This window comes from Cibotium barometz, chromosome 50 (genome assembly GCF_041138505.1).
Source record: "Cibotium barometz isolate CiBa-2024 chromosome 50, ASM4113850v1, whole genome shotgun sequence".
Lineage (NCBI taxonomy): Eukaryota > Viridiplantae > Streptophyta > Polypodiopsida > Cyatheales > Cibotiaceae > Cibotium > Cibotium barometz.
In genome coordinates this window covers 31,214,960-31,232,305 of record NC_141095.1, presented here as the reverse complement: position 1 = coordinate 31,232,305, position 17,346 = coordinate 31,214,960, and the positions used below count along the sequence as shown (strand labels likewise).

Genomic DNA, 17,346 nt, shown 5'->3' with positions numbered 1-17,346 from the left:
GTGATTGCTGTGGTCTGAGTATAGCAGCAGAGAAGTCCAACTTCCTCTTGAAAGGAGGGGCCTGAGGATCAACTGTTCCAAAGCAGAAACATTTCTCATCATCAAGAAAGACATCTCCATGGACATAGAAAGCAAAACAATGAGCAAACAGTAAAAACCAAAAGAGACACAAGACTTTGCAACAAAACGCGATGCAGACCCATTTGAAAAATGTAAAGTGCTCTCCTCGCATTTTGTTGCAAATTCTGAATTTCTACTGACATCCATTTCCAATCAAATGCTAGGGATATCTCACAATGTTCAGGACAGTAAATGATGCAAGGAGGAATTCCCCAGTGCAAAAGAGATTAAAAGAAGGAGAAAAAATAAAAACCAGAACAAATATCAGAATTTGCAGCAAAACGCGATTTGGAGCATTTGGAAAACATAAACCTCTCTAATCGCATTTTGTTGCAAAATTCTAAATCCTACTCATATCCATCTCTAATCAAATCCTAGGGTGATCTGCCAGATTTCTAGGCACTGAGATTTAAGAATTCTATAGATGGAAGAAATATATGTCAGAAAACATTGGAAATGGTATAGATCTCTGACCTTTCTTTTCCTCTTCCATACTGATGGAATAGCCCTGGAGATTGTCCTGCTCTCTTCCAAAACTGAGCTGTAGCACTGGTAACCTGGAGATCTGGTAATGGTAGTAGTCTTCAGACAGGTTGCAGAGTGGATGGAGTGTGTTGGGTAGAAAGTGGTCAAAGTGGGAGAGAAGAGGATGATGGGAGGGTGCTGGCAGGGATGGAATACGGGAGGGAAAAGTGTTAATGGATCTAATTATGAAATCATGATTGGCACAAGTTCCAAGGCAAAAAGTGACCCACAAATTTCAAATCCCAAAAGATTTGGTGGGACCCACACGTGTTAAAAAACGACTATATCTCACACGTGTGGTATTAATAACTCCATTATTTGTATTTTGTAATAATCTACTCTCCTAACTCAGTTCTCTTGCATCTCTACCTCCCTACTCCACACCATCAGCATCCAGACCAGCAGCAAAGGTTCACACCCAGCACAGGATACTCATCATCAGCACAGAACACTTGCAGATAGCTTCCAGGTTAGTAAGAAAATCTTTTTCCTCTCCTTCTTGTTTAATAGTATATTAGGGTAAGGAATTGATTGATGTGATGTAGGTTACATATTATGATAAATATTATATGCATTTTTTAGATTTTCTCCACTGCATGTAGAAGCAGGAAGACTTTTTATTTGGCCCTGTTGAATGAGAGTTTGATCACTTCTTGATGTCCATAGGCTCAATCCATGTTGCACCAAGCTGCATACACACTGAAATGACTAAAGGCATGCTGAAGTATGTTGTCTCTAGAATTTGCAGCAAAACGCGAGGAGAGGATTTTAGAAATCTCAAAATAGTGCAAATCGCATTTTGTTGCAGATTTTAAAATGCTTCTTCATCCACCCATTTCAGGCCTGCATAGTTCTTCTATAAACACAATACATATTGTTTGTAGTTGGAAAGATAGAGAATTCATCATATGAATGCAAAAGCATGTTGTTTCAAGCATTTGCAGAAAAACGCGATTCTGAGCTGTTACAAATTTCAAATCTTCATAATCGCCTTTTGTTGCAAATTGTTCAATTTTGCTTCATCCAAGTTGTCATCACCTTCTTTAATCATTCTATGTTCTCCATGTTTCTTATCTTTTACTATTGCTTTGTATGGACCTTTTCAGAGTGATGGCAAGAACCAAGGCAACTGCAAGGAGGTCTGGCAAGGGGCCAGGACTTACAGCAGCAGCAGCTGGGGCTGATGTCAAGGAATCTAGTGTGCCTACAAAAGGAAGAGTTGCACATGGCAGGAAGGGGAAGCCAATGAGCATGCTACAGCAAAAGTCCAAGAGGTTAAAGCATTCTGCTGGTGTGCTAAAGGAGATCAGGAAACAGCAAAAAGCTATAGGCTTTGCAATCCCCAAGGCACCTTTTCAGAGGCTAGTGAGAGAAATCTGTGATAGCTGGCACCTTGGTTTCAGGTGGAACAGGACTGCCATTCTTTCCTTACAGGAAATGGTAGAGGATTACCTGGAGAAGTACTTTGAAGATGCAATGCTTGTAGCAGCCCATGCTCACAGGGTAACTCTGATGGCCAAGGACTTCAACACATTGTCCAGAGTGCGGTGGAGGTATGACAAGCTGGTCCATCCTGTGGAATGGCAGGACATTAAAATGAGAGACATATTATTAATTCCACCTGCAAGGAAATTGAAGGCAGACAAGGTGAAGGTTGTTGAAGTGACCCACTCAATGAGCACCAGAGGGAAAGCTGCTTATGAGGAGTCACTGAAGCAGCAAATAGAGGAATCCAAGTCTGCTATAAATGTGGAGACTGTACAGATGGAGCTACAGATACAGAGAAGGTTGCAGGAGCTGGGCCCTAACATAGTTGTCCATATTGAAGATGATTTTTCAGAGAATAATTTTGACTTGACAAGAGCATGCTTGGCAGCATTGGCTCATAAGAATGAGTATTGCTCAGATACTATCATTCTTGCAATGCTCTAGTAAGTGTCTTTTATTTTACATTTGTTTGCAAAACAATCCTTATTGTACCTCCTCCCTTACACCTTACCTTAATTATTGTTTTGTCCAATGTAGCATGATGAGAAGCTGGCTGAACCATGCTGTACAGCATACAGTTTATATTATTGATCCTGCAATTTCCTTCAAGTTAAGAGATCCAAAGGAAACTCCCATGGATATTTCCAATTGGTTCAGACACTGTGATTTTGATCATGTTGATATTTTGCTACTTCCATACCATAACAAGTATGTGTGTGGCTACTTCTTTTGGGATTTTCCTTCAAGATTGAGTACTCTTGTAGCCTTTGATTTCTTAATGCTTTTTTCCTTATGCAGTGACCACCACTGGAGCTTTGCTTCTATTGACATCCAGCAGAAGCAATGCTTTTTATTCAACTCTCTTAGAAACACACACAGAGAGGTTAAATTGTAAGTGGTTTGTGTGCTATTTTTAACTTTAAACTTCATTATTTGGATTTAATGCACACTAACTGAATTATATGTATTGCAGTTGTATTAGAAGACTTCTAGATGCATTGGATCAGTGTCCTCCTAATGTCAATCTTTTGGATTCAATAGAGCCAATAGATTTAGAGGTAGAAAGTTGCTCCCTCTACTGATGTCTATTTCATGCTATGCCTTTGAACTTATTGAATAATTTTATTTTGTTCAGACATTAACAGTTTCTAACATATCTTTCCAACTATCCAGACACCACAACAAGATGATTCAAGTAGCTGTGGCTGGAGAGTGCTGATTAGTGCCAAATATATACTTTCAAGCTATTTTGAGATAGGACAGCCAGAGCTTGTAAGAAAAAATAATTTTCATTTAGCTTCAAAAAATTTGATATTGGTACAAAGTGTTCTAAATCATCATATCTCATTGCAGATGAGAGAAGATAGCTTCAACTCGAGCTACGTGTATAGTTTCAGAGCTGATATAATTTGGAAGTTTTTGAAGTATGCCTTCCCCAAACCTATTGTACCAGCTACTGTCGAGTTAGGTGAGAGCTCTAAAGTCCGAGAAGGTGTCATACACCTTGATGACACAGATGATGCAGATGTGGTGCCACAAGAACAAGGACCTAGTGCTGATGAGGAGAAGCCACAAGAACAAGGACCTGTTGCTGCTGATGTTATTGAGAAAATGATGGAGCAACAGCAAACAGATGCTCCAAGGGTAGTAGAGGAGACAATGGAGCAGCACCAAGAGACTGTACACGACAAGATGGAGCAACAGAAAGTAGATTCTCCAAATAAAGATGAAACGGTGAGGTTGGACCATGTAGAGCAGCCTCTAGATCAACCTGTAGATAAATAGAAAATTGTTGTCAAGAATATGTTCTACATATGTAATTAAACACTTCTGTACAAAATTTTACATTTCTGAATATAATACCTTTGTTTATGGAGTCTGTGTTATCTCAATTTTAAAATTTTCAATGTCTTTGCATTTTATTGATCTCTCTCTTCTTTTGAGCACCTGCAAAAAAGCAATATGAAACAATAGGGTAAAGTAAACTAATAGCAGTGCTTAATGAGACTAGGATAAGTCACATGGTATACCTTCTTATTGTTGTAGATAAATAAAAAGTCCTTTGAAATAGAACCTTCTGTCTCAAATAGAATGTCATTGCGCAATTGAGCTAGGGAGCAGCATTGTCTTAATGTGATATTGACTAGCACATCACCATTCTCAACAACATCAATATCAAGAAGTTTATTTTCTGCACCAAAAGAATCTTCATCTTGATCCATAGGGACTAGTTTTGTACCTAGCATTCGACTGCGCTTATAATAAAAAGAAAAAATGAAATTTTGTGATGCAACCATGTACTTCAGTTGCATAGAAGGTTGGACAACCTCACAAAACACTGAACTACATGTCTTCTTATCCCAACCTTTATCCAAAAATTGTGGCATGCATGCGAGACTTGTTGCTTTAACTGTGAACATTGTTTTTGAAACCTTCACTGGAAAGGTATTAAACAAGTCTACAAAAACTGTGAGAGGCATGCACAAAGAAATTTTTATTATCCTTGTGGCAATATTGGGCCTAAGAGCTTTCTGTACTTCTTTGAAAAGCTTGGCTCTGTATGCCTCTGTAACACTAAAATGTGGGAGAGGCCAATCCACTGAATTCCATGCTGGAAGGTCTTGTTTTCTTAACACACCATGTGTGTTTGCATTGTCCAGCAACTGATAAAAATGATCAGTAAAAAATATACCGGATTGAGCTAGCTCTGTTGCACATCGACCTTCGTATTGTTGTTCTCCTATCGATCCATGCAAAACATCTATAAATCCCAGAATACAATCGATGTTTTGCCATGTCTCATACGATGAAGGGTATAAATCTGAAATAAAATAACACAAGAATATCAATAAGCAAAGAAAGAAAGCTTTGTCTTAAAAATCCATGCACCTCATAAAGAACCAAACCACAATAGAAAAATATACAATTAGGCCTGTGTTGCGGAAGATCATTTGGATAGTCTCGCAAGACAAGTTCTTTATGCATGTACACATGCTGAATCAAAACTTCTTTCACCGATATCTTTCCTCTGGTGATTTTAAAATCTCGTACTCTTCCCTTCCATGATGCCAAGAAAATATTTTTTGTCTGGGGTCTCTTTCTTTTACTAGGTTTCATGAGCACCCATGCTCCTTTCGAAACAATAAACCTTTCCCAAGTTCCTTCCGTTTTGACTGTACTTGAATTCTCTACCGAAGAAATAGAAGAAGCAGGTCGACGGGGTAAGGATGTGTGGTATAATTCTGCCTTCATAGCATTATCATCCACAGAGCGTCTTCCACAAGAACGACCATAGTTTTTATTCACCATGGATACCTTGTGAATCTGTAACCACAGCAAAGTAATGTAAACAAGATAACAAAGTGAAGTTTCAAGAAAGAGAAAGTAGGCAGACAGATAGTTGACAAGAAACATCTTACTCTAAGCCAAACTGGATCAAGGGAGCAGTTTTGGAAAAGAAGAGGTTACTGCACAATGAGGTAGTGGTGTAGAATGGTAGACCTTTCGAAGGAAAGTCAGCACAACAATTCAAAGTTCAAAGGGAGGTGGAAGCGGGAAGGCCCTTGTTAGAGAAAATGTCAGACTAGATTCTATCTTCATGTCCAAAGATCTTGTGAGAATAAAAAACCAATCTCCACATTAATGTAGCACGCTTGTACCTACATAAAATATTGTTTCTTTTATCTATTTTCTTTTATTTTTGTGAATTTCCAACGTTACGTTGGCCCTCTGTTCATTGGTTGAGAGCTTATTTTTCCAAACCGTAAAAGGCCCCAAAATGAGCTCCCTTTTTTCCTAATGCTAGTTGCTTATATATCTAGGTGAATTGTTATTTTTCTACCCCAACTTTATTAAGTTTATTGGGTAGTTATCATTAGAGAGGCACCAATAAATCAATTTCTTAGAGAGAGTAGTTATCATTAGAGAGGCACCAATAATTTAAATTCTTTTCTAATGATGTACTTGGAAAGAGTTATTCCTTGATGTAGTCTCAAGTATATAGAGACAAGTTTTAGTATGTGAAAGTCTAGGATAAGGCCATCTTATTCCTTTTATACATGATTTTATTCATATTTCCTAGACGGCATACTAGAGAGTTTCAAATTGGTAAGGTATGTATGGGTGGTATCATGGTGGTATGGGACGCTAGCGATCCCTCACATATATTATCTTATGGAAAAATTTGGGCTCAAGATTGTTTCTTTGCTAACATCATATGGCATGTTGACCTGAACATTCAAAGGCAATCTCATTTTCTTAATTCACTTAAAGTTGTAGTGTAGACATTCTCTAGATAAACTTATTTTATCTATAGAAACCTGCATGTTTTGATGAGTATAATCTCATCGGAATATTCACTTGTTGAAATCTCTTTCTTTAGAGTTCAACGAGTTTATCTTGTTGTGTTCGGATTAAGGAACTTTGGATTCTTCCTTTGATGGCATTTCTTTCTCTAGTTCTATCCTTTAGGTGATTAATACAGTCCACCTAATGGTTTACGGATGTACATATGTGATTCATCGAGAAGTTGATGATTCCTTATGTAGATATGGGTAACTCGGGACGCCGATGATTCCGTGTGCAGATGTGTGTACGTCGGGCTGTCGATGGATCCCTGGTTCCTGCAGTTATAATGCCGTGTCTTCCTATTTTATTCCAAATGTTATACAATGAGGAAAGAACTTTGTGTATGAGTTCCTCTGATTATCCACAGAGCGTGTGAATCAGATTGTAGAGGATATGCTTCGTGCATATGTCTCTGGAAAATCATCAAATCGGGAAAAGTATCTTGCAATGATGGAATTTACCTATAACAATTTTAAACATACGGCTATTGGTTTTAGTCCGTTCATGTTTATGTATGGGTATCAACCTAGGGCACCTACTATTAATGTAGGTCTTAAGGACGTTGAGTTTGATGCATCGAGGGATCTATGCATGATATGTAGGAAATGCTAACCGAAGCTCAAGATTCTATCAGGAGTGCTCAGGATAGGGCATGATTTTATATTGATAGAGGATGCTCACCTCGATTTTTTGAACCAGGAGCGTTGGTTTATTCTAAAGTTCCTAAAGATTCTCAAACTTTGTCAATAGAAAAATGCTCAAATTTTTCTTCTAGATATTGTGGTCCATTTCGAGTTATACATCGGATTGGCACGGTTGCTTATAAACTAAAACTGCCTCCACATGTTAGAGTTCATCCAGTCTTTCAGTAGATTGAAAGGGATACTGGGAGGTGAGGATAACACAGTTACTCCTTAAGGACTCATTGAAGTCAAAAATTTATTCTATGTTCTACATGAACCTGATAACGTAATTTAATTCAGGGAAAGGAAACCTCGTATAGTTGACTAGTCCCTTGAGGTTAAAATTAGGTGGAAAGATAAGGAAATAGAGGATTCGACTTGGGAGTCGCTTAAGACTCTTCAGCGCAGATTTCTTTCTTTTCATTGCAAGAGTGCAATGTTTTGAGAGAGGGGAAGTATGTTATATGCACATTATGTGTGCATATACTAGGAGGCTAACTCACATTAGGCTTGTGAGCATGGGGGCACGGGAACAAGCTCTAGTGGAGCATGGGTTAAGACTAACCTTAAGGGTTGAGGTTAGGGTCAGGCATCCAAGGGTCACACATGGGAAATGGAGAGTTAAGAGTCACTTGAGGGCCCTTCTATATAATAGGGGCATGGGGCACACTCAAGGGATTGCATCTTGATGTTCTCTTGATGTTATCTTGAGGCTAGGTTATGATATGTTGTTCTCTTACATAGAGGATTATATCTACTCACCTACCATTTCACAATATAGCTACATGCTGGATTGGAGTTATACCTCTTGATGGTATGGGACATCAAGGTAAAGGTATGATGTACTTGATTATAATTCATGTGTGTATCCCCTCGGCTTGGGGTGGTTGGGTGGATGAGTTTATGCCTGATTTATGCATGTTTATGCATAACAATTATCTAGAGACATCTTAGGGTTTTAACACAAGTGCAGATCTTTGTAATGGCCTTCCATGAAAAGTAAGTATCACGTGACCTAAATTTTACTTTTGATATTCTTACATAGATACTAGATTACCATCTTATACTGTTTATTGACTTTTGTAGTGTACATTGGAGTTTGATTGCTATAGATACTAAGTCAAAGAGATGTTATCTTGCCAATTCAAATGCAAGATGTCATGGCAATCTGAGGCGGTAGGTCCATACGATCATTTTTTATATTAGAGAGAGAGAGAGAGAGAGAGAGAGTATTGACAGTTGAAAAATGGTGTAGATCTATTATAGAAAGTTAATAGCTGGTATCAAGGCCCTTATCCATGAGGACATTTTAGAAGCAATAGAGATCATTAGATGCAGAATCCCACAACAGAACATGATGTATTTAGTTGTGGTAGGAGAGTGTGCTACAATGCCATAATGCTGCTACACTCAATGTTTGGACTACTCTTACAAAATGTAAGCATGCACTTCTTCTTTTAATGATATCTCAATTTCCATGTACATTCACTGATAGCACATATGTAATTTTTTGTATGTATACAATCCACCATTTAGTGAAATATATGGATTTGTCTATGATATAACAATGTGTCTATGTCTATATGGAGGAAGATACTGATTCTTCCACTGATACATTCTCCATTCTGACACTCTTGCACTTTTGATGGATATAAAGCTATAAGAAAACTTTAATGATTAGCTATAGAACACAAAACAATTAGGTATTGAACACAAAAAACAAAGACTACTTATTGAATCTTACTGTTTGTCTTAGATCTTATACTTTCATCGTGGTGATATAGCATTATGTCCATGTACATATAAACATGATACACAAGGACCTCTATTTCACCATAGAGATGAGGCAAAAAAGATGATAACTACAAAACAATTCATGCTTGCAACAACCAATTGTATTCTATATCGCGAGGAGAGCATGAAAGTGCCATTACATTTCCTAAATGTGGAGCATCACATTTTAAATAGGCATCAACAAATGTTCCTTAGAAGGTTCTACAACATTTTCCATTGACTCCACGTGTAGAGCACCATTTTTGGAGCCCTTAGTTAGCAAAACTCATGGATTGGACTTCAAAAATGCAAGAAAAGATGGAATCCTGAGAATTCCATGTGAATGTGAAGCCTTTAGGCACATTGATATAGCACATGGGCAGAGTTTGAAGATGAGCCCCGTCTCATATCAGTCTTGGCATTGGGTTTGATAGGATCAAGCCCTTTTCGATGCGATCAAGAAAATGTTCAACTTCACCAGTAGTAGTTATCAACTATAACCTACCACCATTCATGTCCATCAAGAAGGAGCAATTAATATTGTCTTTACTAATTCCAAGTATGTGAAAAGTAAATTGATGACTGAATCGCATCCACTAAATCTCTTTATAGCAATTGAAATATCTAATAGATAAAACACATATATACAAGAAAACGCCAAGTGAAAGAAATCAACGTGTACCTCGCACCGCTCAGCAAAAGATCTATAACACCTATGGAAAGGGATAAGTATGCTTGACATGTCCAAGCCTATAAGCAAACAAAGCTTTGAGAAATTGTCTCACTTAAAGAACATAGGAGATCTTTCTGCACCACCTCGAATGTAGCGCTCCAAGACCATCGTGCGTTGGAATGGATGCTTCTTATTCTTCTCAAAAATGAAATTTTGTTGAGCATTGAATAACTTCTTTGAAACATTTTGCCCAGCAATTTACTCGATAGAACATACTAAGCGCCAATGTATCCACCAACCATAACGAGAAAACATTATGTTTGGATATCCATACCACATAACATGTATACACAAAGGGAAATATTTGAGAGATTATGACTTACCCGTTCTCCATTGTCATACAAATAACTTGATTCCACATGAACAGACATTGTTCGATGCATGACCAATCCAACTTTCTTTCCCATGGAATATATTTTAGGAAGTTGATCCATTAGACTCAAACACACAAACCAACCCTCATCAGCCACAAACAAACCAACAAAACTGAGTGTGGCACGTATCAATGATGAAGAAACTTGATTCCATGAGGGACACCCATCTGTATCTACATCAACCAACTTTCTTTCCCATGGAATATATTTTAGAAAGTTGATCCATTAGACTCAAACACACAAACCAACCCTCATCAGCCACAAACAAACCAACAAAATTGAGTGTGGCACGTATCAATGATGAAGAAACCTGATTCCATGAGGGACACCCATTTGTATCTACATCAACAACCTGTAAACCTCCTGTAGGAAAGTCAGCCCATACGAGGCGAGCCACTGTATCTGAGGGAGCACCTCTATGAGATAGAGCCTTGGGAATCTTCATCAAGAATTCTTCCACACTACATAAAAGATTTATGATGTTTGGTTTTGGTAAGTATAACTTGGAAAACTAATTATATGGTGAAATTATTCTTTTTACCTATCTGAGCCCTCCGAAAGAGTGTGGATGTCTACCAACAATATGTGTGAAAAACATCTCTCACCTGCAAGTAAACAAGACAAAAAATGAGATGCATTTCGAAAGCACACACTTCTCAAAATAAATTTGCAATGAAAAGTACTCTTACTAGTCATGTCCATGATGTCACGTTGTCCTGACACCTCCCCCTCTTGAAGATGCTCTGGAGGGTCTCTCTCTTGATCTTCATTTGTGGGGTCTCCCTCTTGAACATCATGCATAATGTCAAGACGTCTCTTTGTTCGCCTCTCACGTTGCACTTGAGACGATGTAGATGTATGCTCTTGGTGTGATTGTGGCACTCGTGACAGTGGTGTGGATGGTTTTGGGGCCACGCGTGAGGATCCAACTACTGGAGACTGAGTGAAGATTTTTGGCTACGGGGAAGGTATTCTAGAGTCTTCTTGAGTTGGGGGCTCTCTTTCAAGCTCAGATTGGCAATTCTTAAATTCTTCAAGAAATAGATCAAGATAATTAGTAAAAAGGTAAAAATCCCCATACCTTTTTGTATATGTATATGTATGTAGATGTATATGTATCTATGTATATGTATATGTACATGTATGTGTATGTGTATATGCATATGTATATGTATATGTATGTAGGTATGTATATGTATATGTATGTAGGTATGTATCTATGTGTATGTATGTGTATGTATATGTATGTAGATATATGTATCTATTTATATGTATATGTATGTAGGTATGTATATATCAAAACTTAACAACGTTTCTTTAAAATTTGATATGCCAAACCTTAAATGTAACATGAACTATGTATGTACGTATGTATGTATGTATGTACAAGTTTGCAAAAAAATTGGACAGCATCTCCTTTGCATTCTCCTAAAATATCCCAAAATAAACTTCAAGTACTTAACAATGTTTCTTTAAAATCTAACATGCCAAATCTTAAATGTAACATGAACTTTGTATGTAACATGCCAAATCTTAAATGTAACATGAACTTTGTATGTATCTACGAATTTAGTATATAATTTAGTGTATGTATGTAGGTATGTATTTATGTATGCATATGTATATATACATATGCATATACATATGTATTTGTATATGTATATATATGTATGTATATGTATCTAATATGTATATGCATATGGATAGTTTACATATGTATAGGTAGGAAGGTTTACATAAACATATACATATACATTTACATGCATATAATTCAGTAGAAAGCAAAAAGTACCTTTTTCTAGGAGCTCCTCACTTGGAGGCACATGATTTAGAGGATAGTCCAACCACCAAGGACATCTCTTAAATTCCCAATCAGAAACCCCTCTCTCAACCCATTCCTTCGGGTACATTGTTTCCGAGGAATTTGGATCTACCCATTCTTTGATTGCTTCCGTCTCTTCGTCCATTAGACCTTGGCCAATGAGTAGCTGCAGCCACCTACATATCCAAAATAAAATAAATAGCACTAAAATATTTTTTTAAATGCGTATATATATTTTCTATAAAAATGTAATGGCATTAGAAGATATATACCTGTAGACAACCCTCTTTGTGGCATTCTCCACCTCAGGTTACTTTTGGCCTTCCTTCACTTTTCCAATCTTTGCCCACACCTCATGGAAGGCCCATGGTATGTGTTTCGATCGCTCCTCTTGCATCCATTGCATAAATGGTGGGACATAGATAACATCATCATATACCAATAAACCCTCCAAAATAGAGTCCGCCTCCCCTATCAGCTCTTCCCAATAAACTCTTTCTTCATATGCAGCAACGCTTTTTTGTTATTCCCAAACATCTCTAAAATTACCTTGTCCTTTGCCCTCCCGGTCATAAGCATTTGAAGCAATTCCGTCTTCCTATTTCAGCATCATATCAAAACCATAAGAGATTAGATGTTAAGGTTAGTTTATGATAAGGGAGGTTTATTGACATGTCACATACCTTTGAGTTGAAATCCAAGATATGGCGACTGTGTAGAGATTTTCTTTGGTCAGAGCAACCAATCCCTTCTTAGACCAATCATAGTTATATACGAGTTGAAAGAATGCATCACCATTGGATAGGTTTTCAATTATGAGCATCTTGTATGCTCTATCTCGAAATGTTTGCTCTACACCACGTCTGGCTTTCTCACATTTCGTCTCATATTCTTGCAACCCCATGGCATGTCTATCAATGCATGATATAGCTTGCTTCACCGCATTTTCAAACGATGTCTACGTATAACAAAAAGGACTCATTAATGATAAAAAACATTTGTAAGATCCCCAGTCTCCACCGCGCTACGGATTCGGGATACTAGGAGCGGAAGTAGCACATCGTGCGCGGGGTAGGGGTCTCACACTCGGGGCCTCGTCCTCGGATCTCCGGACAAGAGACTAATCCGTCGGTTTATCCAAAACCGAAACCCGAAAAACTTCCTTTACCCGGAAAGCACGAGCGAATCCACCAGGATAACTCTTTACTCTAACATAGTCAAGATCATTACTGATCAAACTGATCCGACTGCACCTCTAACGGTACTTGGTCAGATCAAGGACGAAACTTGCACTTGGATCATTGGGATCAACGCTTTTTTCCCCATCAAGAGGCACAGCCGTTGATTCCTATCCATAGAACAATTACTATCCCGGATTTACTTCATCTATCATAATAATAGAAATTAAATCTCGATTTACGGATCCATCAGTCCAGCTTAACCCCATCCAGTCCCATGGGTTAGCCAACCACCCAACCACTGTAGTGATGGGATCCAATTAGAATTTGGTTAGGTGTTGTCCTGGGTACTAGGAAAAAGAGTTCCTAGGCCCCCTAGCCGGAAGTTCATGCAAAACATAAAACTAGTCACACTACTTACACACCCAATATGAAATTACCTTTTTCTCAGCATCAACTAACTTTCAAACAATCCTTTAATGAAACCATTATGTCACTGATGACAATCCTCAAAGTATCTGGTTGAATCCTTATTTCTCCTCATTCATTCATCGGTTTACTTATGGCATCATCGGCAATCAGAACACTCACCGCCTGTTCACTCAGGGGCCTTTTCCATAGTTCTTAGCTCATAGTACTTAACCGGCAATACATTCATATAACAGAATGGAATCTCCGTGGAAGATCAGCAAGATCAACCCACAGATCCATATAAAAGAGCCATGGACTCATCCGTTGAGGACCAGTAAGGTCGATCAACCAGATCCATGCCCGGTTTCAGAAAACAACTCTTACTCCTTGTTCCAATATCTTCCACAATGCACGTGTGGGTATCTTCGGCGACCCAGAGCCCGAGTAGCGTATGGTCAGCACCCTCTAGGATCCTTCACAGGTGACCTAGCGCTTCACTCATACGCCGCTTCCTTGGTCTCTAATCCACCGTACCGGAAGCTCACCATTTAAATCGAACCGAGGCTCGTCAAGACCTCGGCCGACCTTGCTACGCGAGACATCCTCCATTGACTCTCCGTCAGCAGTTGCAACTTTATCAGTTAGGTCTCCATGACCTTAATCCACAAGACGGTCAAAATGCTTCCCCAGCATTCTTGACATAATTTAATGCTTATAGTTTCAAGTCTTGGATTTACTCGTATATACTGCCGGTAAAGAGCTGCAGTTATACCCTCGATATATACGGATAGTCATGATACTCGAAACTATAAGGTAAATACCATCATGTCTAGGCCTCAAGCAAGTCAGGGTTCCATACAATTGCGGTACTTCCAATTGAAGACCCAATTACTAATTTACAAATTTCAATTTGAATTAACAATTTGTATGAATTATATCACACAATTACAACCTTTTTGTGCGTCTTGATAAACTTTTGACATAATTGGCTCCTCAGTTGATCTTATTGGAGATCTATGACATAAGTCTGATAAACAAATTTTTCTTTATCCGATCGTCCGTAAACAATCACTTAAAAAAACATTTGTATATTTATATACAAGTTGCAATAAGTACATAGAGTGGCTCGGCTCCAATTTCAAGATCTCCTCACGAGATGCATAAGACGACGGTACTGGGCCATAGTCATGCCCTGTTACATAATTTCTCTAATTGCGAAGGGAGCTATTATTTTCTCCCTAGGGATAAATCGACTAAAGAGTCTATAAACTCCGCAAAGCAACTCTGAAATTTTGAGGTGTTGAATGATATAGAATGACACCACGCGTCATTTTCAGCTTTATCAAAATCATGGCCAATGAGGGGTTCTGCCTCAGCATTGCATGCTGGTTGCAAGAGGCGTGGATATATAGCCCTGCAAACCACTTATGTTGTTGTCTCTCCACTAGGTTAGGAAAATATAATTCCTCGAAATGGCGTGCGAGTCTTGTTCGGCTTGTTCGAGTTGAAGCGGAAGAGATGAGATGCTCGAAGGCAAATGCAATCATATCTTGAGACTGGGTGAGGTCGGGAATACCAGATAAATGGGAAACTTCCATCTATAAAAATAATTTCTTTGATTAAAATTTCTTCATTAAAGAAGCTTACGGAATGAAAATACATTATGAAAATGCTGTTTCTGAATTCTTATTACCAAATTCAGATAAGAATTTAATTATCTTTATTAGCTTTCAATTTCGCTCTGATACCAACTGTAAGATCCCCAGTCTCCACTGCGCTATGGATTCGGGGTACTAGCAGCGGAAGTAGCACATCGTGCGCAGGGATCTCATACTCGGGGCCTCTATCCGGATAAGAGACTAATCCGTCGGTTTATCCAAAACCGAAACCCGAAAAACTTCCTTTACCCGGAAAGCACGAGCGAATCCACCAGGATAACTCTTTACTCTAACGTAGTCAAGATCATTACTGATCAAACTGATCTGACTGCACCTCTAACGGTACTTGGTCAGATCAAGGAAGAAACTTGCACTTGGATCATTGGGATCAACGCTTTTTTCCCCATCAAGAGGCACAGCCGTTGATTCCTATCCATAGAACAATTACTATCTGGGATTTACTTCATCTATCGTAATAATAGAAATTAAGTCTCGATTTACGGATCCATCAGTCTAGCCTACATCCATCCCATGGGTTAGCCAACCGCCCAACCACTGTAGTGATGGGATCCAATTAAGAATTTGGTTAGGTTTTGTCTCTCGGGTACTAGGGAAAAGAGTTCCTAGGCTCCCTAGCTGGAAGTTCATGCAAAGCATAAAACTAGTCACACCACTTACACACCCAATATGAAATTACCTTTTTCTCAGCATCAACTAACTTTTAAACAATACTTTAATGAAACCATTATGTCACTGATGACAATCCTCAAAGTATCTGGTTGAATCCTTATTTCCCATCATTCATCATCGGCAATCAGAACACTCACCACCTGTTCACTCAGGGGCCTTTTCCATAGTTCCTAGCTCATAGTAACCGGCAATACATTCATATAACAGAATGGAATCTCCGTGGAAGATCAGCAAGATCAACCCACAGATCCATATAAAAGAGCCATGGACTCATCCGTGTTGAGGACCAGTAAGGTCAATCAACCAGATCCATGCCCGGTTTCAGAAAATAACTCTTACTCCTTGTTCCAATATCTTCCACAACGCACGTGTGGGTATCTTCGGTGACCCAAAGCCTGAGCACCGTATGGTCAACACCCTCTAGGATCCTTCACAGGTGACCTAGCGCTTCACTCATAGGCCACTTCCTTGGTCTCTAATCCACCGTACCAGAAGCTCACCATTTAAATCGATGGTCAAGACCTCGGCCGACCTTGCTACGTGAGACATCCTCCATTGACTCTCCGTCAGCAGTTGCAACTTTATCAGTTAGGTCTCCATGACCTTAATCCACAAGACAGTCAAAATGCTTCCCCAGCATTCTTGACATAAAACAGTCATTTACAAACAGTCATAAAATACAGTTTCTATATCGAACTCTCGTCTTTCTACATTATCCCTCCTCAAACCACTTTACTTAATCCACGTTCCATTCAATGTGTATTCATTTTCATCCATTTACTCATATCGACGACACATTATTTTCCATACACATTCATGTTCATTATTCTACATACACATCCATGCATACATCCATTTTCACATCCTCATTCATACATCCACATCCACATACATAACCATACATCCATATCTCCATGCATACATCCACATCCATAATCACATTCACATCCATACATCTACATCTACATGTATACATCCATTTTTCACATTCTTACATCCACATATATTCATCCCTTTCCACATTTCCATTTATATAGCCTCATACACCTTCACATCTATTCTTTTACATCACATCCATTCTCGCCCTATCACAACCCATATACATCTTATCTCATCTCATACACTTCTTATCTCATCCCATACACATCTTATCACATCTTAACTCATCTTATCACATCCTAACTCATCTCATATGCATCTTATCACATCTCATACACCTCTTATCACATCTCATACACCTCTTATCACATCCTAACTCATCTTATCTAATCCTAACTCATCTCATATACATCTTATCTCATCACATACACTTCTTACCTCATCCCATACACATCTTATCAAATCTTAACTCATCCTATCACATCCTAACTCATCCCATAGGTCTCTTATCACATCTAACTCATCTTATCACATCCTAACTCATCCAATAGGTCTCTTATCACATCTTAACTCATCTTATCACATCCTAACTCATCTTATCACATCCTAACTCTTCTCCTATACATCTTATCACATCTTATCACATCTCATACATCTCTTATCAC

General features: G+C 38.5%; 1 protein-coding gene across 1 annotated transcript; it reads left to right on the top strand.

Annotated features, from left to right (window-relative positions):
* Positions 1-3,118: 3,118 nt before the first annotated feature.
* On the top strand, positions 3,119-3,918 carry LOC147610024 (uncharacterized). Its single transcript, XM_086787245.1, has 3 exons — positions 3,119-3,191; positions 3,307-3,405; positions 3,487-3,918. Exon 3 carries the CDS (start codon positions 3,487-3,489, stop codon positions 3,916-3,918), a length of 432 nt encoding a protein of 143 aa, XP_086643371.1. The 5' UTR covers positions 3,119-3,191; positions 3,307-3,405.
* The last annotated feature ends 13,428 nt before the right edge of the window (positions 3,919-17,346 follow it).

Bases quoted from the DNA above. Each gene is read 5' to 3' on its own strand.
- LOC147610024 (XM_086787245.1), top strand. From the start codon at position 3,487: ATGAGAGAAGATAGCTTCAACTCGAGCTACGTGTATAGTTTCAGAGCT.